Source organism: Scyliorhinus torazame, chromosome 12, assembly GCF_047496885.1.
Source record: "Scyliorhinus torazame isolate Kashiwa2021f chromosome 12, sScyTor2.1, whole genome shotgun sequence".
Taxonomy (NCBI): Eukaryota; Metazoa; Chordata; class Chondrichthyes; order Carcharhiniformes; family Scyliorhinidae; genus Scyliorhinus; species Scyliorhinus torazame.
This window is the reverse complement of record NC_092718.1, coordinates 228440454-228468070: the sequence shown is the minus strand read 5'-3', so window position 1 is coordinate 228468070 and position 27617 is coordinate 228440454. Positions and strand designations below refer to the sequence as shown.

At 48.7% G+C, this 27617-nt stretch overlaps 1 protein-coding gene across 10 annotated transcripts in view; it reads right to left on the bottom strand.

The window, feature by feature from the left end:
- ncor1 (nuclear receptor corepressor 1) overlaps positions 1 to 27617 on the bottom strand; it is a 458529-nt gene that overhangs the window by 121971 nt on the left and 308941 nt on the right. For all 10 annotated transcript variants that reach the window (XM_072470035.1, XM_072470042.1, XM_072470044.1 and 7 more), the window contains 5 exons: positions 22707 to 22847; positions 22046 to 22126; positions 10240 to 10481; positions 7789 to 8137; positions 7221 to 7442 (listed from right to left, as the gene is read on the bottom strand). In XM_072470035.1, coding sequence (XP_072326136.1) covers positions 7221 to 7442; positions 7789 to 8137; positions 10240 to 10481; positions 22046 to 22126; positions 22707 to 22847 — 1035 coding nt within the window. The remainder of the gene's footprint in view (positions 1 to 7220; positions 7443 to 7788; positions 8138 to 10239; positions 10482 to 22045; positions 22127 to 22706; positions 22848 to 27617) is intronic.

The following is a 27617-nucleotide window of genomic DNA, read 5'->3' as shown; positions in this document are numbered from 1 at the left end:
GAAATCTCCCAGCATGGGGCGGTGTTTGTGCAATCTCTCAGCACGGGGCTGTGTTTGTGGTATGTCTCAGCATGGGGCTGTGTTTGTGGTATCTCTCAGCATGGGGCTGTGTTTGTGCAATCTCTCAGCATGGGGCTGTGTTTGTGCAATCTCTCAGCATGGGGCTGTGTTTGTGCAATCTCTCAGCATGGGGCTGTGTTTGTTCAATCTCTCAGCACGGGGCTGTGTTTATGGTATCTCTCAGCATGGGGCTGTGTTTGTGGTATCTCTCAGCATGGGGCTGTGTTTGTGCAATCTCTCAGCATGTGGTGCTGTTTGTGCAATCTCTCAGCATGGGGCTGTGTTTGTGCAATCTCTCAGCATGGGGCTGTGTTTGTGCAATCTCTCAGCATGGGGCTGTGTTTGTGCAATCTCTCAGCACGGGGCTGTGTTTGTGGTATCTCTCAGCATGGGGCTGTGTTTGTGCAACCTCTCAGCATGGGGCTGTGTTTGTGGTATCTCTCAGCATGGGGCTGTGTTTGTGCAATCTCTCAGCATGGGGCGGTGTTTGTGCAATCTCTCAGCATGGGGCTGTGTTTGTGCAATCTCTCAGCATGGGGCTGTATTTGTGCAATCTCTCAGCATGGGGCTGTGTTTGTGCAATCTCTCAGCATGGGGCTGTGTTTGTGCAATCTCTCAGCATGGGGCTGTGTTTGTGGTATCTCTCAGCATGGGGCTGTGTTTGTGCAGTCTCTCAGCATGGGGCTGTGTTTGTGGTATCTCTCAGCATGGGGCTGTGTTTGTGCAATCTCTCAGCACGGTGCTGTGTTTGTGCAATCTCTCAGCACGGGGCTGTGTTTGTGGTATCTCTCAGCATGGGGCTGTGTTTGTGGTATCTCTCAGCATGGGGCTGTGTTTGTGCAATCTCTCAGCATGGGGCTGTTTGTGCGCAATCTCTCAGCATGGGGCTGTGTTTGTGCAATCTCTCAGCATGTGGCTGTGTTTGTGCAATCTCTCAGCATGGGGCTGTGTTTGTGCAATCTCTCAGCATGGGGCTGTGTTTGTGCAATCTCTCAGCATGGGGCTGTGTTTGTGCAATCTCTCAGCATGGTGCTGTGTTTGTGCAATCTCTCAGCATGGGGCTGTGTTTGTGCAATCTCTCAGCATGGGGCTGTGTTTGTGCAATCTCTCAGCATGGGGCTGTGTTTGTGCAATCTCTCAGCATGGGGCTGTTTGTGCAATCTCTCAGCATGGGGCTGTGTTTGTGCAATCTCTCAGCATGGGGCTGTGTTTGTGCAATCTCTCAGCATGGGGCTGTGTTTGTGCAATCTCTCAGCATGGGGCTGTGTTTGTGCAATCTCTCAGCATGGGGCTGTGTTTGTGGTATCTCTCAGCATGGGGCTGTGTTTGTGCAATCTCTCAGCATGGGGATGTGTTTGTGCAATCTCTCAGCATGGGGCTGTGTGTGTGCAATCTCTCAGCATGGGGCTGTGTTTGTGCCATCTCTCAGCATGGGGCTGTGTTTGTGCCATCTCTCAGCATGGGGCTGTGTTTGTGCAATCTCTCAGCATGGGGCTGTGTTTGTGCAATCTCTCAGCATGGGGCTGTGTTTGTGGTATCTCTCAGCATGGGGCTGTGTTTGTGCAATCTCTCAGCATGGGGCTGTGTGTGTGCAATCTCTCAGCATGGGGCTGTGTTTGTGCAATCTCTCAGCACGGGGCTGTGTTTGTGCAATCTCTCAGCATGGGGCTGTGTTTGTGCAATCTCTCAGCATGGGGCTGTGTTTGTGCAATCTCTCAGCACAGGGCTGTGTTTGTGGTATCTCTCAGCATGGGGCTGTGTTTGTGCAACCTCTCAGCATGGGGCTGTGTTTGTGGTATCTCTCAGCATGGGGCTGTGTTTGTGCAATCTCTCAGCATGGGGCGGTGTTTGTGCAATCTCTCAGCATGGGGCTGTGTTTGTGCAATCTCTCAGCATGGGGCTGTATTTGTGCAATCTCTCAGCATGGGGCTGTGTTTGTGCAATCTCTCAGCATGGGGCTGTGTTTGTGCAATCTCTCAGCATGGGGCTGTGTTTGTGGTATCTCTCAGCATGGGGCTGTGTTTGTGCAATCTCTCAGCATGGGGCTGTGTTTGTGGTATCTCTCAGCATGGGGCTGCGTTTGTGCAATCTCTCAGCATGGGGCTGTGTGTGTGCAATCTCTCAGCATGGGGCTGTGTTTGTGCAATCTCTCAGCATGGGGCTGTGTTTGTGCAATCTCTCAGCACGGGGCTGTGTTTGTGGTATCTCTCAGCATGGGGCTGTGTTTGTGGTATCTCTCAGCATGGGGCTGTGTTTGTACAATCTCTCAGCATGGGGCGGTGTTTGTGCAATCTCTCAGCATGGGGCTGTGTTTGTGCAGTCTCTCAGCATGGGGCTGTGTTTGTGGTATCGCTCAGCATGGGGCTGTGTTTCTGCAATCTCTCAGCATGGGGCTGTGTTTGTGCAATCTCTCAGCATGGGGCTGTGTTTGTGGTATCGCTCAGCATGGGGCTGTGTTTCTGCAATCTCTCAGCATGGGGCTGTGTTTGTGCAATCTCTCAGCATGGGGCTGTGTTTGTGCAATCTCTCAGCATGGGGCTGTGTTTGTGGTATCTCTCAGCATGGGGCTGTGTTTGTGCAATCTCTCAGCATGGGGCTGTGTTTATGGTATCTCTCAGCATGGGGCTGTGTTTGTGCAATCTCTCAGCATGGGGCTGTGTTTGTGGTATCTCTGAGCATGGGGCTGTGTTTGTGCAATCTCTCAGCATGGGGCTGTGTGTGTGCAATCTCTCAGCATGGGGCTGTGTTTGTGCAATCTCTCAGCATGGGGCTGTGTTTGTGCAATCTCTCAGCACGGGGCTGTGTTTGTGGTATGTCTCAGCATGGGGCTGTGTTTGTGGTATCTCTCAGCATGGGGCTGTGTTTGTGCAATCTCTCAGCATGGGGCGGTGTTTGTGCAATCTCTCAGCATGGGGCTGTGTTTGTGCAATCTCTCAGCATGGGGCTGTGTTTGTGCAATCTCTCAGCATGGGGCTGTGTTTGTGGTATCTCTCAGCATGGGGCTGTGTTTGTGGTATCTCTCAGCATGGGGCTGTGTTTGTGCAAATCTCAGCATGGGGCTGTTTGAGCGCAATCTCTCAGCATGGGGCTGTGTTTGTGCAATCTCTCAGCATGTGGCTGTGTTTGTGCAATCTCTCAGCATGGGGCTGTGTTTGTGCAATCTCTCAGCATGGGGCTGTGTTTGTGCAATCTCTCAGCATGGGGCTGTGTTTGTGCAATCTCTCAGCATGGGGCTGTGTTTGTGCAATCTCTCAGCATGGGGCTGTGTTTGTGGTATCTCTCAGCATGGGGCTGTGTTTGTGCAATCTCTCAGCATGGGGCTGTGTTTGTGGTATCTCTCAGCATGGGGCTGTGTTTGTGCAATCTCTCAGCATGGGGCTGTGTTTGTGGTATCTCTCAGCATGGGGCTGTGTTTGTGCAATCTCTCAGCATGGGGCTGTGTTTGTGGTATCTCTCAGCATGGGGCTGTGTTTGTGCAATCTCTCAGCATGGGGCTGTGTTTGTGGTATCTCTCAGCATGGGGCTGTGTTTGTGCAATCTCTCAGCATGGGGCTGTGTGTGTGCAATCTCTCAGCATGGGGCTGTGTTTGTGCAATCTCTCAGCATGGGGCTGTGTTTGTGCAATCTCTCAGCACGGGGCTGTGTTTGTGGTATCTCTCAGCATGGGGCTGTGTTTGTGCAATCTCCCAGCATGGGGCGGTGTTTGTGCAATCTCTCAGCATGGGGCGGTGTTTGTGCAATCTCTCAGCATGGGGCTGTGTTTGTGCAATCTCTCAGCATGGGGCTGTGTTTGTGCAATCTCTCAGCATGGGGCTGTGTTTGTGGTATCTCTCAGCATGGGGCTGTGTTTGTGCAATCTCTCAGCATGGGGTGCTGTTTGTGCAATCTCTCAGCATGGGGCTGTGTATGTGCAATCTCTCAGCATGGGGCTGTGTTTGTGCAATCTCTCAGCATGGGGCTGTGTTTGTGCAATCTCTCAGCACGGGGCTGTGTTTGTGGTATCTCTCAGCATGGGGCTGTGTTTGTGCAACCTCTCAGCATGGGGCTGTGTTTGTGGTATCTCTCAGCATGGGGCTGTGTTTGTGCAATCTCTCAGCATGGGGCGGTGTTTGTGCAATCTCTCAGCATGGGGCTGTGTTTGTGCAATCTCTCAGCATGGGGCTGTATTTGTGCAATCTCTCAGCATGGGGCTGTGTTTGTGCAATCTCTCAGCATGGGGCTGTGTTTGTGCAATCTCTCAGCATGGGGCTGTGTTTGTGGTATCTCTCAGCATGGGGCTGTGTTTGTGCAGTCTCTCAGCATGGGGCTGTGTTTGTGGTATCTCTCAGCATGGGGCTGTGTTTGTGCAATCTCTCAGCACGGTGCTGTGTTTGTGCAATCTCTCAGCACGGGGCTGTGTTTGTGGTATCTCTCAGCATGGGGCTGTGTTTGTGGTATCTCTCAGCATGGGGCTGTGTTTGTGCAATCTCTCAGCATGGGGCTGTTTGTGCGCAATCTCTCAGCATGGGGCTGTGTTTGTGCAATCTCTCAGCATGGGGCTGTGTTTGTGCAATCTCTCAGCATGGGGCTGTGTTTGTGCAATCTCTCAGCATGGGGCTGTGTTTGTGCAATCTCTCAGCATGGGGCTGTGTTTGTGCAATCTCTCAGCATGGGGCTGTGTTTGTGGTATCTCTCAGCATGGGGCTGTGTTTGTGCAATCTCTCAGCATGGGGCTGTGTTTGTGCAATCTCTCAGCATGGGGCTGTGTGTGTGCAATCTCTCAGCATGGGGCTGTGTTTGTGCCATCTCTCAGCATGGGGCTGTGTTTGTGCAATCTCTCAGCATGGGGCTGTGTTTGTGCAATCTCTCAGCATGGGGCTGTGTTTGTGGTATCTCTCAGCATGGGGCTGTGTTTGTGCAATCTCTCAGCATGGGGCTGTGTGTGTGCAATCTCTCAGCATGGGGCTGTGTTTGTGCAATCTCTCAGCACGGGGCTGTGTTTGTGCAATCTCTCAGCATGGGGCTGTGTTTGTGCAATCTCTCAGCATGGGGCTGTGTTTGTGCAATCTCTCAGCACAGGGCTGTGTTTGTGGTATCTCTCAGCATGGGGCTGTGTTTGTGCAACCTCTCAGCATGGGGCTGTGTTTGTGGTATCTCTCAGCATGGGGCTGTGTTTGTGCAATCTCTCAGCATGGGGCGGTGTTTGTGCAATCTCTCAGCATGGGGCTGTGTTTGTGCAATCTCTCAGCATGGGGCTGTATTTGTGCAATCTCTCAGCATGGGGCTGTGTTTGTGCAATCTCTCAGCATGGGGCTGTGTTTGTGGTATCTCTCAGCATGGGGCTGTGTTTGTGCAATCTCTCAGCATGGGGCTGTGTTTGTGGTATCTCTCAGCATGGGGCTGCGTTTGTGAAATCTCTCAGCATGGGGCTGTGTGTGTGCAATCTCTCAGCATGGGGCTGTGTTTGTGCAATCTCTCAGCATGGGGCTGTGTTTGTGCAATCTCTCAGCACGGGGCTGTGTTTGTGGTATCTCTCAGCATGGGGCTGTGTTTGTGGTATCTCTCAGCATGGGGCTGTGTTTGTACAATCTCTCTGCATGGGGCGGTGTTTGTGCAATCTCTCAGCATGGGGCTGTGTTTGTGCAGTCTCTCAGCATGGGGCTGTGTTTGTGGTATCGCTCAGCATGGGGCTGTGTTTCTGCAATCTCTCAGCATGGGGCTGTGTTTGTGCAATCTCTCAGCATGGGGCTGTGTTTGTGCAATCTCTCAGCATGGGGCTGTGTTTGTGCAATCTCTCAGCATGGGGCTGTGTTTGTGGTATCTCTCAGCATGGGGCTGTGTTTGTGGTATCTCTCAGCATGGGGCTGTGTTTGTGCAATCTCTCAGCATGGGGCTGTGTTTGTGGTATCTCTCAGCATGGGGCTGTGTTTGTGCAATCTCTCAGCATGGGGCTGTGTGTGTGCAATCTCTCAGCATGGGGCGGTGTTTGTGCAATCTCTCAGCATGGGGCTGTGTTTGTGCAATCTCTCAGCATGGGGCTGTGTTTGTGGTATCGCTCAGCATGGGGCTGTGTTTCTGCAATCTCTCAGCATGGGGCTGTGTTTGTGCAATCTCTCAGCATGGGGCTGTGTTTGTGCAATCTCTCAGCATGGGGCTGTGTTTGTGGTATCTCTCAGCATGGGGCTGTGTTTGTGCAATCTCTCAGCATGGGGCTGTGTTTATGGTATCTCTCAGCATGGGGCTGTGTTTGTGCAATCTCTCAGCATGGGGCTGTGTTTGTGGTATCTCTGAGCATGGGGCTGTGTTTGTGCAATCTCTCAGCATGGGGCTGTGTGTGTGCAATCTCTCAGCATGGGGCTGTGTTTGTGCAATCTCTCAGCATGGGGCTGTGTTTGTGCAATCTCTCAGCACGGGGCTGTGTTTGTGGTATGTCTCAGCATGGGGCTGTGTTTGTGGTATCTCTCAGCATGGGGCTGTGTTTGTGCAATCTCTCAGCATGGGGCGGTGTTTGTGCAATCTCTCAGCATGGGGCTGTGTTTGTGCAATCTCTCAGCATGGGGCTGTGTTTGTGCAATCTCTCAGCATGGGGCTGTGTTTGTGGTATCTCTCAGCATGGGGCTGTGTTTGTGCAATCTCTCAGCATGGGGCTGTGTTTGTGGTATCTCTCAGCATGGGGCTGTGTTTGTGCAATCTCTCAGCATGGGGCTGTGTTTGTGCAATCTCTCAGCATGGGGCTGAGTTTGTGCAATCTCTCAGCATGGGGCTGTGTTTGTGCAATCTCTCAGCATGGGGCTGTGTTTGTGCAATCTCTCAGCATGGGGCTGTGTTTGTGCAATCTCTCAGCATGGGGCTGTGTTTGTGCAATCTCTCAGCATGGGGCTGTGTTTGTGCAATCTCTCAGCATGGGGCTGTGTTTGTGCAATCTCTCAGCATGGGGCTGTGTTTGTGCAATCTCTCAGCATGGGGCTGTGTTTGTGCAATTTCTCAGCATGGGGCTGTGTTTGTGCAATCTCTCAGCATGGGGCTGTGTTTTCAAGACTATAAAAACAAAACGAAAGTGAGGATAATCCTCAACACTGCAGACTGTTATCCATCTGAGGTGATTGCATCAAAAGTACCCACAAGGGCAGATATTCAGTATTCCCCAGTACTTTGTCGCTCACGTTATCAAAAGTCCTTACCTGGGTCTAATGCTCGGTGGAAAGCCATTGTCTGCTCGAAGGGGTGAGGTACATGGCTTCTATAGTCAGGGTTCACTCGTCCATGGAGAGAGTCGTAAGGACTGAGAGTTGCAGATGGATCCACCACAGAGACTGGGGACTTAACAGACATGTTCTCTCTCTGTGCTGCGACCAACGTGCTCTTCCTTTCGTGGCCAGTGGACTTCCCTGAAGTCATAACACCTGCGATCACAGGACAAATGCATCAGCAGAAAAGCCAGCGGTGAAATGTTACTGCACAGTTAATTTACCCTCCACATGAATATAAATTAATCTTACATTACTTATTTGTACTTATTTGTGATTCACCGGAGGAAGGAGCAGCGCTCTGAAAGCTAGTGACATCGAAACAAACCTGTTGGACTTTAACCTGGTGTTGTAAGACTTCTTACTGTGCCCACCCCAGTCCAACGCCGGCATCTCCACATCATGCATATTTGTGCAACATTTGGCTTCAGAAATAATCATAAAACATCTTTATTGTTTCCACTCCCAAATAGATTGACCATTAGAAGGCAAGCGAGTTTACCTTCTTGTGTTCTGCTGACTAGTGGTGGACCCCTGGGAATGAAGCTATGATATCCTAGTGGGGTCCTCCTTGCACTGGGGTCTTCAAAGAGGACCGGGCTCAGCTGAGATTTCGAAGCTTCGTGCATCGTTGACCTGAGCACCGATGTCCCAGTACTGACCACCGCACTGTGGCGGCTCCTTAACTGGTCAGCAGGCTTCATGTCTTCATATTTCCTTTCCATGACCTTCACACCCTCCGAGATCATCTCCAGCTGGTGCATGGGGTGTGGGTGTTTACTGGACGCTGTGATCAGAGACTTTACATCATGTTTAATAGCAGACTGGCTCTCGTGCTTCACTGGGGTTCCCTATAACAACACAAAATTGGTCATTTCATACAGGATGCTTAAAGTTAGATACTTTGCCCTAAGTTTACAGGCTGGAGAAAACTGACTGGCATCGTAGGGACATTGGAGCAGGAGTAGGCCATTCAGCCCCTCGAACCTGCTCCAACATTCAATTAGATCATGGCCGATTATCTACTTTACACCATTTCCCGCACTACCCACATATCCCGTTGTTATTAGTATCCAGAAATCTATAAATCTCTGTCTTGAAAGATTCACCAACCTCTGAGTGAAGAAATTCCTCCTCGTCTCAGTCCAAAATGATGGGCCTTTATTCTGAAACTACCTTTCCTGGTTCTGGTCCCCAAGCAAGAGGGGAACATCCTTTCTGTACCGACCCGGTCTAGCGCCTTATGAATTTTGTAAGTTTCAATGCCATCACCTCTATAAGCCCAGACTCCTCAATCTCTCCTCGTAGCAGTCCTACCATCCGAGGATAATCACTGAAATCCAGAAGGCCGCCATTCGGCCCACCAAAAGGTGTACCAACCTTTTAAAGGAGCACCCTACCCAAACTCCACTGCCCTATCCCTGCTAACATTTGGACACAAAGGAGCAATTTAGCAAGGCTTATCCACCTAACTGCACATCTTTGAATCATGGGAGGAAACCCACGCAGACACGGGGACAACGTGAAAGCTCCACAGACACTGACCCAAAGTTGGTATCGAACCCGGGTCCCTGGCGCATTGAGGCAGCAGTGCTAACCACAGTGCCACTGTGCCGCCCGGGTTCCTGGTGTGTGAGGCAGCAGTGCTAATCACTGTGCCGCCCGGGTTCCTGGTGTGTGAGGCAGCAGTGCTAATCACTGTGCCGCTCGGGTCCCTGGTGTGTGATGCAGCAGTGCTAATCACTGTGCCGCCCAGGTCCCTGGTGTGTGATGCAGCAGTGCTAATCACTGTGCCGCCCGGGTCCCTGGTGTGTGAGGCAGCAGTGCTAATCACTGTGCCACCCAGGTCGCTGGTGTGTGAGGCAGCAGTGCTAATCACTGTGCCGCCCAGGTCCCTGGTGTGTGATGCAGCAGTGCTAATCACTGTGCCGCCCGGGTCCCTGGTGTGTGAGGCAGCAGTGCTAATCACTGTGCCACCTGGGTCCCTGGTGTGTGATGCAGCAGTGCTAATCACTGTGCCGCTCGGGTCCTTGGTGTGTGAGGCAGCAGTGCTAATCACTGTGCCGCTCGGGTCCCTGGTGTGTGATGCAGCAGTGCTAATCACTGTGCCACCCGGGTCCCTGGTGTGTGAGGCAGCAGTGCTAATCACTGTGCCGCCCAGGTCCCTGGTGTGTGATGCAGCAGTGCTAATCACTGTGCCGCCCGGGTCCCTGGTGTGTGATGCAGCAGTGCTAATCACTGTGCCGCCCGGGTCCCTGGTGTGTGATGCAGCAGTGCTAATCAGTGCCGCTCGGGTCCCTGGTGTGTGATGCAGCAGTGCTAATCACTGTGCCGCCCAGGTCCCTGGTGTGTGATGCAGCAGTGCTAATCACTGTGCCGCCCGGGTCCCTGGTGTGTGATGCAGCAGTGCTAATCACTGTGCCGCCCGGGTCCCTGGTGTGTGAGGCAGCAGTGCTAATCACTGTGCCGCCCGGGTCCCTGGTGTGTGATGTAGCAGTGCTAATCACTGTGCCGCCCGGGTCCCTGGTGTGTGATGTAGCAGTGCTAACCACTGTGCCACCCCTTCGACAGGGCGGTGGGCCGAGGTAGAATGCCCTTTCAGACAGTCAGTACAGATGTGATGGGCTGAATGGCCTCCTTCTGAAATGTATTCCTTCAACATTGCACATTCTTTATTTTGAGATAACGAACCAATTGCCTTTGAACACCTCGATCAGACCTGCCTCCACCACCCTCTCAGGAAGTTTGTGATTCTGAGAGTGATTCACACTCAGCTGCAGCCAACAACTGAACTAAAGTGACCCTCGGACTGACTTCGGAAAGCAGAGATTACAGATCACATTTGCAGATGTTTAGATCGTGATTATTCTTTCAATGTAAATACATCCGCTTTTCAAATAAATAACAAAGATAGGAAGGCAGTTTTGAGAGGTTGCAGAGAGAGAGGCGATACCTGAGAGATGGAGCCTTCCACGATCGATCGGCTGTTCTGTACGATTTCTGGGGTTTTCCGACTTTCTTGTCTGGGAATTTCGTGGATGGAGCGACCCATCTCTTTAATGGTGGTGACTCCCTCGTAAGGCTTGCCTTTTGTGATGGATCCCTCAAACGTCCTCAGTGGTGGGCTTTCCCGTTTAATCTGTTTACTGTACTTCATGCCTTCCTCAAACGTCTCATTGGAGGCTCTTGGTGTACCTAACAGAACATCATTATAAACAAGTAAACAATTAAGTACCATAAGTCTTTAAGTGGTGGGCATCGAGTGGAAAGGATTATGAAGACCGAACAATGCGCGGAGTTAGTTTGGTGGGATAAAGAAGAGGACAGTCAGTATATTAAACAATGCTAAGATTGATAAAAACTAATGTAGGACCCTTAAAGTGAAAAACGGGGAATTCATAACAGGGAACAAGAAATGGCTGAGGAACTAAATTCCTACTTTGCTTCTGTCTTCACAAAGGAAGACATGAATAATGTACCGGAAGTTCTGAGAAGCACAAGTTTTAGTGAGGAGCTGAAGGAAATTAGTATTCGAAAATAAATGGTTTTGGGGAAACTAATGGGACTGAAGGCGGCTAAATCTCCAGGGCCTGATAATCTTCATTCCAGAGTATTTAAGAAACTGGGTGTTTTGTGATGCCCTTGTCGTAGCGTAAGCTGCTTCCTTGATGTGCACTCTGACAAACAAAGGTTCAGACTTGGAGATAGCTTTAACATGTTTATTAAACTATTAACAGTTCTCCTACTTGGATTCAACGCTACTGTTAATCCTGCTATAGCTACTCAGACTGACGAACCAGTCTGCTACAATCCACGTGGTGGGAGTGATGTTCAACCAACCCTGTGTCTGTACTCACCGAGTGTCGCCACTGGAAAGAGACTGAGCATGTGTGAGGTGTCCTTTTATATGGGTTGGTGTAATGCCCTACTGTGGTAGTGTCACCTGTGTGTATCGTGACTGCCCATTGGTCGTGTCCTATCTTACTGACCTATTGGTTGACTGCCTGTGTGTCATGTCTCTGGTGTTCCCTCTAGTATCTAGCTAGGTGTAGAGTATGTACATTAACCCTTTGTGTACTTAGTGATGTATATCACCACATCCCCCCTTTTTTCGTGTTACACATTTTCTGTACAGTGTTAAAGAAAATTGAACAAACTAGGTAGATGAGTGATACTCTGTACAAGTTATGATAACAGTGATCATTAAACAATAAGTCCAAATCATATGCAGGAGTCCAAAGTTCACTAATTATTATGGTCGAGTGGCTTTCTTGTTTGGTTGGTGAGTTGGTGATGTTGATGGTGGCATTGCATTGTAAACACCATCAGTGTCCCTGTGCTGAAGGAACCAAGAAGTGGTCACATCACTTCGTTGTCGGATTTGGACTCTTTTTTTTTTCTTTCGATGCTTGTGGTGGTAATTCTTGATGGCATCTGTCCTGAAAGCCAGGTTGCCTGTTGGTAGTGCAGCAAACGTGGTGGTAAGATGCATCGTCCTGCCATGGCATGTCATTGTACTGAGCTGAGCAGTAACAGTGTCCCGCATTTGCAGAGTTGTACCATGTCGTACCAGTCGTAGTTCCATTGGTGTCGTGCTTGTTGTCGATGTCGTTGCCTTCGGTACGCTTCTTGCTATTGTCTTTGATGTTGTTGTGGTGGTTGGTTTTGTTGCCGTGTTTGCTGCGCTCAAGGACCACACTCTGTGTATAATACAAGTCTTTCACACAGTTACTCGTGTCAGCGTGATTTGTGGCATCTGCTGTTTCCTTGAGCATGCCGTCACTGAGTTCGCGGCGTCCCCGTCTGGAGTCATGTCCGGCTTACTTGAATCAGCTTTGGCTTGTGGATGCTCCGTGTCTGGAGTCTGGGCTGTTTCACCTAAGTCAGTTTTGGCTTCTTGATGCTCCCCATCCGGAGTCAAAACATTCAGGAATGCATTTGCTTGTGGAGAGGCTTGAGCGAATGAGGTTTGAAGTAACGTGGTGTCACCGGAGTCACCAGTAGTCTCACTGTGATTGTCGAGTGCCTCTGTACATTCTAGCTGAGGTCTGTCACGTTGCACATCTGGTATGGGAAGTGGGATGCTGTCGTCACTTGTATCACATACAGTGGGTAGAGTCTCAGTGTCTTCTTGTCGTTCACTTGAGCTGGGTAGACCGTCAGAGTCTTCTTCTGGTGGCTCAAATAATCTGGGTGAACTGTCATAGTCTGCTTGCTGTACACTCGAGCGTGGCAGACTGTCATAGTCTTTCTGTTGTTCATTTGAGCGTGGCAGACTTGTATTGTCTGCTGCTGGTTGCTCAGAGGAGGTTGCTAGACCCTCATGGTCTTGTTCATGCAAGGACTGCATGGAGTCTTGCATTGCTTCTATCGTGGAGGCTGTCCACGAACTCGCTGTGGAGGCTTGTGTCACTCCCTCTGTGAAGTCTTGCAGCGTTCCTTGTGTGGAATCGTGCATTGGTCTCTCTGTGGAAACTGTCATCACTTCTTGTTCATGCAAGGACTGCACTCTGGAGTCTTGCGTTGCTTCTATCGTGGAGTCTGTCCACGAGCTCGCTGTGGAGGCTTGTGTCACTCGAGTCACTTCTTGTTCATGCAAGGACTGCGCTGTGGAGTCTTGCGTTGCTTCTATTGTGGAGTCTGTCCACGAGCTCGCTGTGGAGGCTTGGACCCTTCGTGGTGCATGGACCACTCTCTGTGTGGCAGCAGGCCGCTCTCTGTGGGTTTGTACCGCTCTCTGTCTCTTGGTGTCAGGCCCCAGCATCATCCTGCACTCACGAGTCGGGATGTTGTATATGCTGGGCTGAAGATTCCCGAATCCGAAGAACTCGACGTCGGGGTCGTCAATGTGCAACACGTCTAGTTGCGGTTTGGATTTGGTACTGGGGTAGCCTCCCAAGGTGAAAGCTTCGTCTCAGTCGTTGTCTTCCAAGACCATATCATCACGTTTTGTGTCGGAGCTGGCATTGGGCTCGCGATGTCCAAAGAAGAATTCAAGGTCTGAGTCATCGTCTTCAAGGACTGTATCATCTCTTTGGGCGGTGCTAACTGCTTGTTGCAGGGTTCTGCGGAGGTTACTTCCAGCTACTGGTCGAATTTCAGGCATTGTGCTGTCGTTCCAGGTGAAAGAATCTGTTTTTGAGGCGTTAAATTTCCCCCCCCGTGTTTTGGTACATTTCCCCTTTAAGTGGGCGTGGTCTGGGGCCTCTGACGTCATGATGCGTGTGACGTAGGTCGTAGGAAGCGATTGTGCATGCGCAGATCGCTGTTCCTTTACTTGGGGCTTTTTTCGCAACTGCGCATGTGCAGCACCTTTTCTAAGATGGCTGCAATTCAAAACTGCCGTTCGTTGCTGCAAGCCTACCTCGCGGTGAGTTTTGCCGCCTCTTTTACCTTTTCTTCTAGTATGTTCCTCGCAGAATTCTTGGAATTTGTCCAGGTCTGCCTGGAAATCGCTCGTTTTGCCCCTTTGAGTATTTGAAGGTCTGGAAGATTTCAGCTGCTTCTGGACCCGCGATGGTAAGTAGAAGCTTTATTTTCTCTGCATCCGCCACACCATCTAGGTCAGACGCTACCAGATAGATCTCAAATCTCTGCCTGAACCAACGCCAGTTTGCACTGAGGTTGCCTTGGTACCTGAGCTGCTGTGGGACCGGAATCTCGAACATCATTTTGCCTGGCGGCTGTTGCTGGTAGTCACTGTTTGCTGAGTTTTAACGATATGGATTGAAACAGTCCACTCCTGGAACCATGTTTTGTTATGCCCTTGGCGTAGCATAAGCTGCTTCCTTGATGTGCACTCTGACAAAGGAAGGTTCAGACTTGGAGATAGCTTTAACACGTTTATTAAACTATTAACAGTTCTCCTACTTGGATTCGATGCTACTGTTAATCCTGCTATAGCTACTCAGACTGACTAACCAGTCTGCTACAATCCACGTGGTGGGAGTGATGTTCAATCAATCCTGTGTCTGTACTCACTGAGAGTCTCCACTGGAAAGAGACTGAGCATGTGTGATGTGTCCTTTTATATGGATTGGTGTAATGCCCTCCTGTAGTAGTGTCACCTGTGTGTGTATCGTGTCTGTGTGAATCGTGACTGCCCATTCGTCGTGTTCTATCTTACTGACCTATTGGTTGACTGTCTGTGTGTCATGTCTCTGGTGTTCCCTCTAGTGTCTAGCTAGATGTAGTGTATGTGCATTAACCCTTTGTGTACTTACAGTGATGTATATCACCACACTGGTCTTAGTAAAAGTAGATCTATTGGTCATCATTTTCCAAAATTCTGTGGACTCTGGAATGGTAACCCCGCTATTCAAAAAGGGAGGTAGAGAGAAAACAGGGAACTATAGACCAGTGAGCCAAGGATTTCATAGCACAGCATTTGGTCAGCAGTGACGTAATCAGACGTCAGCATGGATTTTTAAAAAAATTCAAAATGCCCAATTGTTTTTTCCAATTTAAGGACAATTTAGCGGGCCCAGCCCACCCACCCTGCACATCTTTGGGTTGTGGGGGTGAGACTCACGCAGACACGGGGAGAAGGTGCAAATTCCCACAGTGACCCGGGGCCGGGATCCAACCCGGGTCCTCGGCGCCGTGAGGCAGCAGTGCTAACCGTTGCACCACCGTTCCGCCCGCAACAGGGATTTACAAAAGGGAAATCATGCTCGAGAAATCTACGAGAATTCTTCGATTCTGGATGATTCTTGTGTCAAAGCTTTGACTCGAAACATTAGCTCCCTTTTCTCTGCACAGATACTGTCAGACCTGCTCAGATCGGCCAGTATTTTCGGTTTCAGATTCCAGCATCAGCAGTAATTTGCTTTTATCTTCTAGAATTCTTTGAAGATGTAACTAGTAGAGTTGACCAGGGAGAACCAGTGGATGTGGGTTATTTAGACTTTCAGAAGGCTTTCGACAAGGTCTCACATAGCAGTTAACGTAATAATAATAGTTTAATGTCACAAGTATGAAGTTACTGTGAAAAGCCCCTAGTCGCCACATTCCAGCGCCTGTTTGGGTACGGGTATTCTGGTAAGGAATTGAACCCGCGCTGCTGGCCTTGTTCTGCATGACAAACCAGTCGTCTAGCCCACTGAGCTAAACTAGCCCTTGTAAAAGTTAAAGTGCATGGAATTGTTGGCAGTGTCTTGAGATGGATAGAAAGCTGGTTAGCAGGAAGGTAGCAAAAAGTTTGAATAACATAGAACAAAGCCAGATGCTGGCGCATCAGCTTCGGAAGCGCGACGCAGCTAGGGAGATCGGGGGAGTTAAGGACAGGGGAGGGAGTGTGGTGCGGAGTGGAGCTGGCATCAATGGGTTCTTCAGGGACTTCTACGAGGAATTGTACCGATCCGAGCCCCCACGGGAGGGAGGGAGGGATGGGCCGCTTCCTGGACCAATTGAGGTTTCCAAAGGTGGAAGAGGGACTGGTGGCGGGATTGGGGGCCCCGACTGGGCTGGAGGAGCTGATCAAAGGGATAGGAAGCATGCAGGCGGGGAAGGCACCGGGACCGGACGGTTTCCCGGTCGAATTCTATAAAAAATATATGGACCTGTTGGGCTCGCTGTTAGTTAGAACCTTCAATGAGGCAAGGGGGGGGGGCTTTGCCCCCGACGATGTCCCGGGCACTGATCTCCTTTATCCTGAAGCGGGACAAGGATCCCCTGCAATGTGGGTCTTACAGGCCGATTTACTTGCTAAATGTAGATGCCAAGTTGCTGGTGAAGGTCTTAGCCACGAGGATTGAGGATTGTGTGCCGCAGATCACCCATGAAGACCAGACGGGGTTTGTGAAGTGGAGGCAGTTGAACGCGAATGTGCGGAGGCTTTTGAACGTTATCATGATGCCGGCGAGGGAGGGGGAGGTGGAGATAGTGGTGGCGATGGACGCTGAGAAAGCCTTCGATAGGGTAGAGTGGGGGTACCTGTGGGAGGTGCTGGAGAGGTTTGGGTTTGGGGAGGGGTTTGTCAGGTGGGTTAGGCTGTTGTATGAGGTCCCGATGGCGAGTGTGGCCACAAACAGGAGGAGGTCCGAGTACTTTCGGTTGCACCGAGGAACAAGACAGGGGTGTCCCTTATCCCCCCTGCTCTTTGCACTGGTGATTGAACCCCTATGGCTATGGCACTGAGGGAGTCAAGGAACTGGAGGGGGTTGGTGCGTGGTGGGGAGGAGCATAAGGTGTCACTTTATGCGGACGACCTGCTGCTGTATGTGGCGGACCCGATGGGAGGAATGCCAGAGGTAATGAGGATTCTTAGGGAATTCGGGGACTTTTTGGGGTACAAGCTCAACATGGGGAAGAGCGAGCTGTTCGTAGTTCATCCAGGGGACCAGGAGAGGGGGATTGGCGAGTTCCCACTAAAAAAGGCGGAGAGGAGCTTCAGGTATCTGGGAGTCCAGGTTGCCAGGAGCTGGGGGGCCCTGCATCGGCTTAATTTTACAAGGCTGGTGGAGCAAATGGAGGAGGAGTTCAAGAGGTGGGACGCGTTGCCGCTGTCCTTGGCGGGTAGGGTGCAGTCAATCAAAATGACGTTGCTCCCAAGGTTTTTGTTCCTGTTCCAGTGCTTCCCCGTGTTTATCCCGAAGGCTTTTTTCAGGCGGGTTAACAGGAGTATAATGGGGTTTGTGTAGGGTTTGCGTCCCTGGTAGCCCGGCGAAGGATTCTTCTTCAGTGGAAGGATGCGAGGCCCCCAAGCGTGGAATCCTGGATCAACGATATGGCGGGGTTTATTAAGTTGGAGAGGGTGAAATTCGCCGAGAGGGTTGGTACAAGGGTTCTTTAGGCGGTGGCAACCGTTCTTAGACTTCCTGGCAGAGCGGTAGACATTGGTCAATGGCAGCAGCAACTCGGGGGGGGGGGGTCACTTTACTTTTTTGTTTTTGTTATTTATACTGGAGGGACTGAGGGGTTGTATATACTTGTTGTATTAAGTCGGGGTGTTAATGTTAGTTTATTATTGATGTACAGGGGGGAGGGGGGTATGGAGGGTTGTTTTTCTGGACTGTTTTCTGGACCCTGTTGGGTCTCTTTTTCATTTTGTTATTGATATTTTATGAAAACCCTTTAATAAAAATTATTTTAAAAAAAAAAATAGAACATAGAACAGTCCAGCACAGTACAGGCCCTTCAGCCCACAATGTGGTGCCGACCATTTATCCTAATCTAAGAGCAACCTAACTTACACCCCTTCAATTTACCGCTGTCCATGTGTCTGTCTAAGAGTCGCTTAAATGTCCCTGATGACTCTGACTCCACCACCTCCGATGGCAGTGCATTCCACACACCCACCACTCTCTGTGTAAAGAACCTACCCCTGACATCTCCCCTGTACCTTCCTCCAATCACCTTAAAATTATGTCCCCTCGTGACAGCCATTTCCGTCCTGGGGAAAAGTCTCTGGCTATCCACTCTATCCATGCCTCTCATCACCTTGTGCACCTCTATCAAGTCACCTCTCTGCCTTCTTCGCTGCAGTGAGAAAAGCCCGAGCTCCCTCAACCTTTCTTCATCAGACATGCCCTCCAGTCCAGGCAGCATCCTGGTAAATCTCCTCTGTACCCTCTCCAAAGCATCCACATCCTTCCTATAATGAGGATACCTGAACTGGACACAATATTCCAAGTGTGGTCTAACTAGGGTTTTATAAAGCTGCAGCAAAACCTCACGGCTCTTAAACTCAATCCCCCTGTTAATGAAAGCCAACACACCATATGCCTTCTTAACAACCCTATCAACCTGGGTGGCAACATTGAGGGATCTATGTACGTGGACCCCAAGATCCCTCTGTTCCTCCAGACTTCCAAGAATCCTGTCTTTAACCCTGCATTCAGCATTCAAACTCAACTTTCCAAAATGAATCACTTCACATTTATCAAGGTTGAATCCATCTGCCATTTCTCAGCCCAGCTCTGCATCCTGTCAATGTCCTGTTGTAACTTGCAACAACCCTCAACGCGATCTACAACTCCCCCAACCTTCGTGTCATTGGCAAACTTACTAACCCACCCTTCCACTTCCTCATCCAAGTCATTTATAAAAACCACAAAGAGCAGAGGTCACAGAACAGATCCTTGCGGGACACCACTGGTCGCCGACCTCCAGGCGGAATACTTTCCATCCACTACCACTCGCTGTCTTCTTTCGGCCAGCCAATTCTGTATCCAGACAGCCAAATTTCCCTGCATCCCATGCCCCCTAACTTTCTGAATGAGCCTACCATGGGGAACCTTATCAAATGCCTTCCTGAAATCCATATACACCACATCTACTGCCCGACCTTCATCAATGTGTCTCGCCACATCCTCAAAGAATTCAATGAGGCTTGTGAGGCATGACCTGCCCCTCACAAAGACACGCTGACTATCTTTAATCAAACTATGTTTTTCTAAATAATCATAAATCCTATCCCTCAGAATCCTTTCCAATATTCTGCTCACCACAGACGTAAGACTGATGGGTCTGTAATTCCCAGGGATTTCCCTATTCCCTTTCTTGAACAGTGGAACACATTCACCTCCCTCCAATCATCCGGTACTACTCCAGTGGAGAGTGAGGACGCAAAGATCATCGCCAACGGCGCAGCAATCTCCTCCCTCGCTTCCCGTAGTAACCGTGGGTATATCCCGTCAGGCCCAGGGGATTTATCTATCCTGATGCTTTTCAAAATTTCCAGCACATCCTCCTTCTTAGTATCAACCTGTTTGAGTCTATTAACCTGGTTCACACTGTTCTCATGGGCAACAAGGTCCCTCTCTCTAGTGAATACTGAAGCAAAGTATTCATTCAGGGCTAAATCGCTGGCTTTGAAAGCAGACCAAGGCAGGCCAGCAGCACGGTTCAATTCCCGTACCAGCCTCCCTGAACAGGCGCCGGAATGTGGCGACTAGGGGCTTTTCACAGTAACTTCATTTGAAGCCTACTTGTGACAATTAGCGATTTTCATTTCATTTCATTTAGGGCCTCCCCTATTTCCTCAGACTCTAGGCACAAGTTCCCTCCACTATCCCTGATCGACCCTATTCTCACTCTGATCATCCTCTTATTTCTCACATAAGTGTAGAACGCCTTGGGGTTTTCCCTAATCCTTCCCGCCAGGGCTTTTTCATGCCCCCTTCTAGCTCTGCTCAGTGCATTTTTGAGTTCCTTCCTGGCTACCTTGGAACCCTCTAGAGCCGAGTCAGATCCTTGCTTCCTCAACCTTGCGTAAGCTTCCTTCTTCACCTTGACTAGAAGCTCCACTTCTCTTGTCATCCAAGGCTCCTTCACCTTACCATTCCTTCCTCGTCTCAGTGGGACAAAACTATCCAGCACTCGCAGCAAGTGCTTCTTAAACAATCCCCACATTACTGTTGTGCATTTCCCTGAGAACATCTGTTCCCAATTTATGCTCCTCAGCTCCTGTCTAATAGCAGTATAATTTCCCCTCCCCCAATTAAATACCTTCCCATACTGTCTGTTCCTATCCCTCTCCATGACTGCGGTAAAGGCCAAGGAGTTGTGGTCACTGTCACCGAAATGCTCTCCCACCGCGACATCTGACACCTGGCCTGGTTTGTTGCCGAGCACCAAGTCCAATATGGCCTCCCCCCTAGTCGGCCTATCTACATATTGAGTCAGGAATCCTTCCTGTACACACCTGACAAAATCTGCTCCATCCAAACCATTTGCACTAAGGAGGTTCCTGTCAATATTAGGGAAGTTGAAGTCACCCATGACAACAACTCTGTTACTTCTGCACTTTTCCAACAGCTGCCGCCCAATCTGTTCCTCTATCTCTCTGCTGCTATTGGGGGGTCTATAGAAAACTCCAAATAGTGACTGCTCCTTTCTTGTTTCTAACTTCCACCCATTCTGACTCAGTAGACAAACCCTCCTCAACTACCTCCTTTTCTGCAGCTGTGGTGCACTCCCTAATTAACAGTGCCACTCCCCCTCCTCTTTTACCACCCTCTCTATTCTTCTAAAACATCTAAACCCCAGAACATCTAACAATCATTCCTGCCCCTGTGAAATCCATGTCTCCGTAATGGCCACAACATCCTAGTTCCAAGTACTGATCCATGCTCTAAGTTGTTCCTGACACTCCTTGCATTGAAACAGACACACTTTAACCCATTCCACTGAGTGCAACTTTGCCCTATCAACTGTCTACCCTCCTCACAGACTTGCTGCATATTATTTCTGCCTGTTTAACAGCTACCCTATCCTCTGATCCATAGCTCTGGTTCCCACCCCCCTGCCAAACTAGTTTAAACCCTCCCAAAGAGCTCTAGCAAACCTCCCACCCAGGATATTGGTACCTAACAGCACATCTTTCGGGACTTGTGGGAGGAAACCGGAGCACTCGGAGGAAACCCACGCAGACACGGGGAGAACGTGCAGACTCCACACAGACAGTGACCCAAGCGGAAATGGGACCTGGGACCCTGGTGCAGTGAAGCAACAGTTTAGAACTGAGGAGAAGAAATTTATGCACCCAGCGAGTGGTGAATCTGTGGAATTCACTACCTCAAAACGTAGAAGCCAAAACATTGTGTAATTTCAAGAAGACAGTAGATATGGCTCTTGGAGTTAATGGGATCAAGGGGGGAAGGCGGGATCAGGGGATTGAACTTGATGATCTGCCACGATCATAATGAATAGCAGAGCAGGCTCGAAGGGCCGAATGGCCTCCTCCTGCTCCTATTTTCAATGCATGTTTCTATTTAACACATGTATTTTTATTCTCACAGTTTCCAAAGAATACAATATGGGATTTAGTGCATAAAAGATATCTGCCACTACCTGATCACATTAGCAAACAGAGAAAATGTCACGGTGGTTCACCCACCCAGTGGAGAAGGAGTTCTCCTTCTTCTCCTTAGTGCACAATGTCTATTCATGGATTAACGTCTTTGTACTGAGGAAATCGGTGCTTCCAGGGCTAGTGAGGGCGGCATACTCAGTGATCGTAATTTCCAACCACGCTCCACATCATATGGATGTGAGATTGGAGACGGGCTGTGCCCAATGCCCCCCATGGAGGTTGGACATGGCCCTCCTGCCAGATAGGTCTCACCCTCCACATTCTGGAAGGTGCTGAAGGCTGTGATCAGGGGTGAAATTATAGCCTACAAGGCACGGAGAGATTATCATAGAATTTACAGCGCAGAAGGAGGCCATTCGGCCCATCAAGTCTGCACCGGCTCTTGGAAAGAGCAATCTACCCAAGGGCAACGCCTCCACCCTATCCCCACAACCCAGTAACCCCACCCAACACTAAGGGCAATTTTGGACATTAAGGGCAATTTATCATGGCCAATTCACCTAACCTGCACATCTTTGGACTGTGGGAGGAAACCGGAGCACCCGGAGGAAACCCACGCACACACGGGGAGGATGTGCAGACTCCGCACAGACAGCGACCCAAGCCGGAATCAAACCTGGGACCCTCGAGCTGTGAAGCAATTGTGTTATCCACCATGCTACCGTGCTGCCCCGTACTGTACCAGTTGTGCTCTGAAAGTTTCCTTTTCTTTACTTGTAAAAAAAAAAAACACATTCTAATAAAAAGGTATTTTTAAAAGTATTCTAAACGCAATTTTGTCATCTTTTTGTTTTGTTCCTGGTCCAATCAAACTGCGAGATACAGAGTTTCAGAAAGCACAGGCCATGTCAACTTTGATAACCCATAATCCAAACACCATTCGGATATCGGTGGGTGCTCAGATTTGGTTGAAATCAGCGTGCCTGACAAAATCCAAGCTTACCTTGCATTATTGATCCTGATGGCACCACCCTGTCTTTGGATTCTGATAAATGTGGACTTTCCCTTGCACGGCTGATGAGGCCTGTATTGGGGAAACAGGGTTTATTTTTAATGTCTCACTTTCTGCTATTAAATTATTGCTGACATGTCTATTTACAGAAGACATAACCAATTTCTCAATAGCTACAGTAGAAAGATGAAATAAATAATTAATAAAAGGCTAAGGAGAGCTCCAGGCTACTTGTCCTGAACGTTGCCTCATTTAAAGGATACGGTGAACCTGCAAATCCAGGGACGAGCCTCGCTTCAGGCTCAACTCTCTCCGATGGTTAGAATTTGATAGAACGGACAAAAAGAACAGCTTCCAAAGCATTCTATTTCAAACGGATCAGACTCATGATCGTAAGATTAAAACCTTGTGTGCTTTCGTGTAAAATACAAATCGCCCCAAAAAGCTTGAATTGCGTGCAAAAAGGTAAGATTGTTGTTTTGTGCTGGAGGCAGATTGGAGCTTCAGGAATTATTTTACCTCAGTCCTTTTATATTAGTTTCTGGAGGAGGGTCATCATAGTTCCAACTTCAAGATATTGATACAATTCTGTGAATTAATGGTAAAGAAATACTAGCTGAAATATTAGACAATTACACCCATATAGTCATACCTTCATAAGGTGCAGACACTGTGGGTTCACGCACTGGCACTCGACTTAATCCACTTTCCATCAGGTCATAGGTCCGCTTGACGCCATGGACCTCGTGGCCTGTTCTGGGACTTCTGGTTCCCTCGCGTATATTTTTCATAGCTGGTGGAAGGAAGGACAGGTGACTGGAAGATGAAGACTAGCACGATGTCTCATCACATCTCAAACAGCTCTACATAGAATGAGCTACTTCCACGTACCATGCCTAAGATATGCAGGTCAGCTCTCTTTCACAGTAAGATCCCATTGACAGCAGCTAGTTTTTTTTACTTGTCTGCAGGATGCGAGCATCGCTGGTTCGACCAGCATTTATTGTCCAACCCTAATTGACTTTGAGAAGGTGGGAGTGAGGTGTTTTCTTGAATCACTGCAGTCCATGTGTGGTAGGATGTTGATAAAACAGTCTGCTCTGTCCTGGCTGATGTAAAGTTTAAGTGCAGTTAGAGCCGTACTCATTCAGGTGAGTGGGAAGTATTCCATCACACTTTCGACTTGCACCTTGTAGAAGGTGGAAAGCAGTCTGAAATAAGTGGACACTATGAATCGTCTGGAGTGAGCAAGTATCTGATGGAAATGGAGTGTCAGTTTGGACTGTGCTACAAGTGTCAGATTTATAGGTTTCTTCGGTTTTAGAACTATATTGTTTGGTTTAAGAGTGTTATAGTTTACAACTGTATCTTTAAAACTTAAGATAAACGTAAAGGGTCATGTGACATATGCAGGTTAACAAAGGAGGGTATCAAATGGAAAGAAAAGGCAAACAAAGTGGTAAAGATTAATGGTAAACTAGAGGATTGGGAAATCTTTAAAGGTTAACAGAAAGCCATGAAAAAAGCTATAAAGAAAAGGAAGTTAGATGAGAAACTAGTTCAGAATATTAAAACAGACAGCAAAAGTTTCTACAAATATATAAAATGAAAAAAAGAGTGGCTAAGGTAAACATCAGTCCTTCAGAGGATGAGAAGGGGGATTTAATAATGGGAAATGGGGAAATGGCTGAGGCATTGAACAGGTATTTTGTGTCGGTCTTCACAGTGGAAGACACAAATAACATGCCAATAATTGATGGCAAGGAGGCTATGGCAAGTGAGGACCTAGAAACGATCATTATCACTAAGGAGGTAGTGTTGGGCAAGCTAATGGGGCTAAAGGTAGACAAGTCTCCTGGCCCTGATGGAATGCATCCCAGGGTATTAAAAGAGATGGCTAGGGAAATTGCAAGTGTGCAGAGGATACTGGAAGTCTGCAGAGGAATTTGGGTAGTTTAAGTGAGTGGGCTAGGGTCTGGTATGGAATACAATGTTTACAAATGTGAGGTCACCCATTTTGGTAGGAATAACAGCAAAATGGACAATCTTTTAAATGGTAAAAAATTGTAGCATGCTGCTGTGCAGAGGGACCTGGGGGTCCTTGTGCATGAAACCCAAAATGTTGGTTTACAAGTGCAGTCGGTGATTAAGAAGGCAAATGGAATTTTGTCCTTCATTGCGAGAGGGATGGAGTTTAAAAACAGGGAGGTTATGTTGCAGCTGTACAGGGTGCTGGTGAGGCCACACCGGGAGGATTGTGTACAGTTTTGGTCTCCGTACTTGAGAAAGGATGTACTGGCGCTGGAGGGGTGGTGCAGAGAAGATGCACTCGGTTGATTCCGGAGTTGAGAGGATTGGCTTATGAATTGATAGAAAGTAGACTGGGACTATACTCATTTTAATTTAGAACAATGGGAGGGGGGGGGGGGGGGGGGATCTTATAGGAAAATATAACATTATGAAGGGAATAGATAGGATAGAAGCCGGGGGGGTTGTTTCCACAGGTGGGTGCAACTAGAACTAGGGCCAGGCAGCACGGTGACAAAGTGGTTAGCACTGCTTTCTCACAGCGCCGAGGTCCCAGGTTCGATCCCGGCTCTGGGACACTGTCCGTGTGGAGTTTGCACATTCTCCCCGTGTTTGCATGGATTTCACCCCCACAACAAAAACGTGCATGGTAGGTGGATTGGCTACGTTAAATTGCCCCCTTATTGGAAAAAACGAATTGGGTACTCTAAATTTATTTTAAAAAGAATTGGGGGCATAGCCTCAAAATAAGGGGGAGCAGATTTAGGACTGAGTTGAGGAGGAACCTCTTCACCCAAAGGGTTGTGAATCTATGGTATTCCTTGCCCAGTGAAGCAGTTGAGGCTCCTTCATTAAATGTTTTTAATGCAAATGTAGACAGATTTTTGAACAGTAAAGGAATAAAAGGTTACGGTGAGTGGGCAGGGAAGTGGAGCTGAGTCCACAAAAAGATCAGCCGTGATCTCACTGAATGGTGGAGCAGGCTCGAGGGACCAGATGGCCGACTCCTGCTCCTAGTTCTTATGTTATGTTTTTATAAACCAAGAAACCGAGAAGGGATAGTTACACCGTTTGGTCTTATGTGATCTGCAGCCAACTGGGAGTTGGGGAACAGATGTTAGCCAAGCCTTCACGCTAAGCAGAGAATTGCTGACTCTATCGTTTGTCCACCATGTGGGAGCTCACTATCAGTTAAAAGACTGAGTTCATGAGGTGTTAAAACAAGGCTGAAGAGTTCACCGCGCTGAAGCTAGCGAGAGAATCCCCAGGAAACTTCTCACAGCAGAAATTAATATTGGGAAAGGAAAAACAAAGAAGTGAACCTTTATGAACCACAAAACACTTTGGATTGATTCCAGGATATTGAATGTTTACTGAAGAGACTGATTAACGTAACAAATCGAGGTTTCTGCCATTAACAGTGGAAAAGGGCAAACTGCTCGGTTTAAATTAGAAGTTGTCTGTGAAAAATTGTGTTTAATTAATAGTGTTTTGTCATCAGTCATTATTGATACAGTAAAAGTTATTTTAGAAAGTGAAATGTTGACATCCTTTCAGTTACTAACTGGAAGTTTGGATTTTGCTTTAACCTGGTATTGGTCTCTACAGAGATCTTAACAAGTGAGTCAGTATCAATGGGCAGAGGGTGCCAAGGATGGGTCCCTGAGGTAAATGGTCATGTGACGAGACTGCTGGGTAAACGCAATACACCACAGAGTTAAAGATAGATTCCAGGTACGGTTTTTAAACTCTTTCATTGGATGTAGGCGTCACTGACTGGGCCAGCATTTATTGCCCATCCCCAATTGCCCTCAAGGTGGCGGTGGTGGGCCATCTTTTTGAACCACTGCAATCCATGTGGTACACAACTTGCTGCAGTGTACCTTGTAGTGGTACACACTGCTGCCACTGTGTGTCGGTGGTGGAGGAGTGAATGTTTATGATGGCAGATGGAATGCCAATCAAGCGGACAACTTTGTCCTGGATGGTGCTGAGCTTCTTGAGTGTTGGAGCTGCACTCATCCAGGCAAGTGGAGAGTATTCCACCATACGCCACCTTAAATGGTGGACAGGCTTTGGAGATGTGAGCTATTCGCTGCAGATTCCTCAGCCTCATGTGAACAGTTACTATCGTCAACAAAATAGTCCAAGTCATAGTGAAGTGCACACAAAATATTAGATCTGGTGAAAATTCTTTGGAATGCACCCTTACGTTGGTGCAGTTTAATATTGAAGGGGATAAAATGGTGACATTTCAATGTAGAAGTCAAACAAATGAATGATTACCCTAAATCTCGAAGAGTGCAACAAACTATCGCCTGTCATTTGATAACCCACAACTCTTCTCATTATCGACAGCGGACCTCGTACCCCTAACTCCAGGCCCATACGGATTCACCGCTACGTTCTACACACCTGGCAGGGGCCACAACAGTGTAATTGCACACGCACGAACACATCTGAATTCAGACAGTGTAGTACTGCTGTCCCAGGTAAGATTAATTAACAGCAGATGTTAGGCATGAGGTGAGCGCATGAATTTACTTGGTGAACTATCAAGATTTCCAATTCCTCCTTCTCCACTGCATGGGAACCACAACCTTCCAGAGTCCTCTCAAGGAAGCCTGACAGCTGCTTCAACCTCTGCCAGCACCTCACAGCAATGTAAAACCAGGAGACTTTACAACCACAAGTTAAATATTACAGATGCTGGAAATCTAAAACAAAAGCAGAAAATGCTGGAAATTCTCAGCAGGTCCACCATCATGTATGGAGAGAGAAACAGGGTAAATGATTCAGCTTGATAGCCTTCCATTCCCCCTACGCCCTTAGAACATAGAACATAGAACAATACAGCGCAGTACAGGCCCTTCGGCCCACGATGTTGCACCGAAACAAAAGCCATCTAACCTACACTATGCCATTATCATCCATATGTTTATCCAATAAACTTTTAAATGCCCTCAATGTTGGCGAGTTCACTACTGTAGCAGGTAGGGCATTCCACGGCCTCACTACTCTTTGCGTAAAGAACCTACCTCTGACCTCTGTCCTATATCTATTACCCCTCAGTTTAAAGTTATGTCCCCTCGTGCCAGCCATATCCATCCGCGGGAGAAGGCTCTCACTGTCCACCCTATCCAACCCCCTGATCATTTTGTATGCCTCTATTAAGTCTCCTCTTAACCTTCTTCTCTCCAACGAAAACAACCTCAAGTCCGTCAGCCTTTCCTCATAAGATTTTCCCTCCATACCAGGCAACATCCTGGTAAATCTCCTCTGCACCCGCTCCAAAGCCTCCACGTCCTTCCTATAATGCGGTGACCAGAACTGTACGCAATACTCCAAATGCGGCCGGACCAGAGTTCTGTACAGCTGCAACATGACCTCCCGACTCCGGAACTCAATCCCTCTACCAATAAAGGCCAACACTCCATAGGCCTTCTTCACAACCCTATCAACCTGGGTGGCAACTTTCAGGGATCTATGTACATGGACACCTAGATCCCTCTGCTCAGCCACACTTTCAAGAACT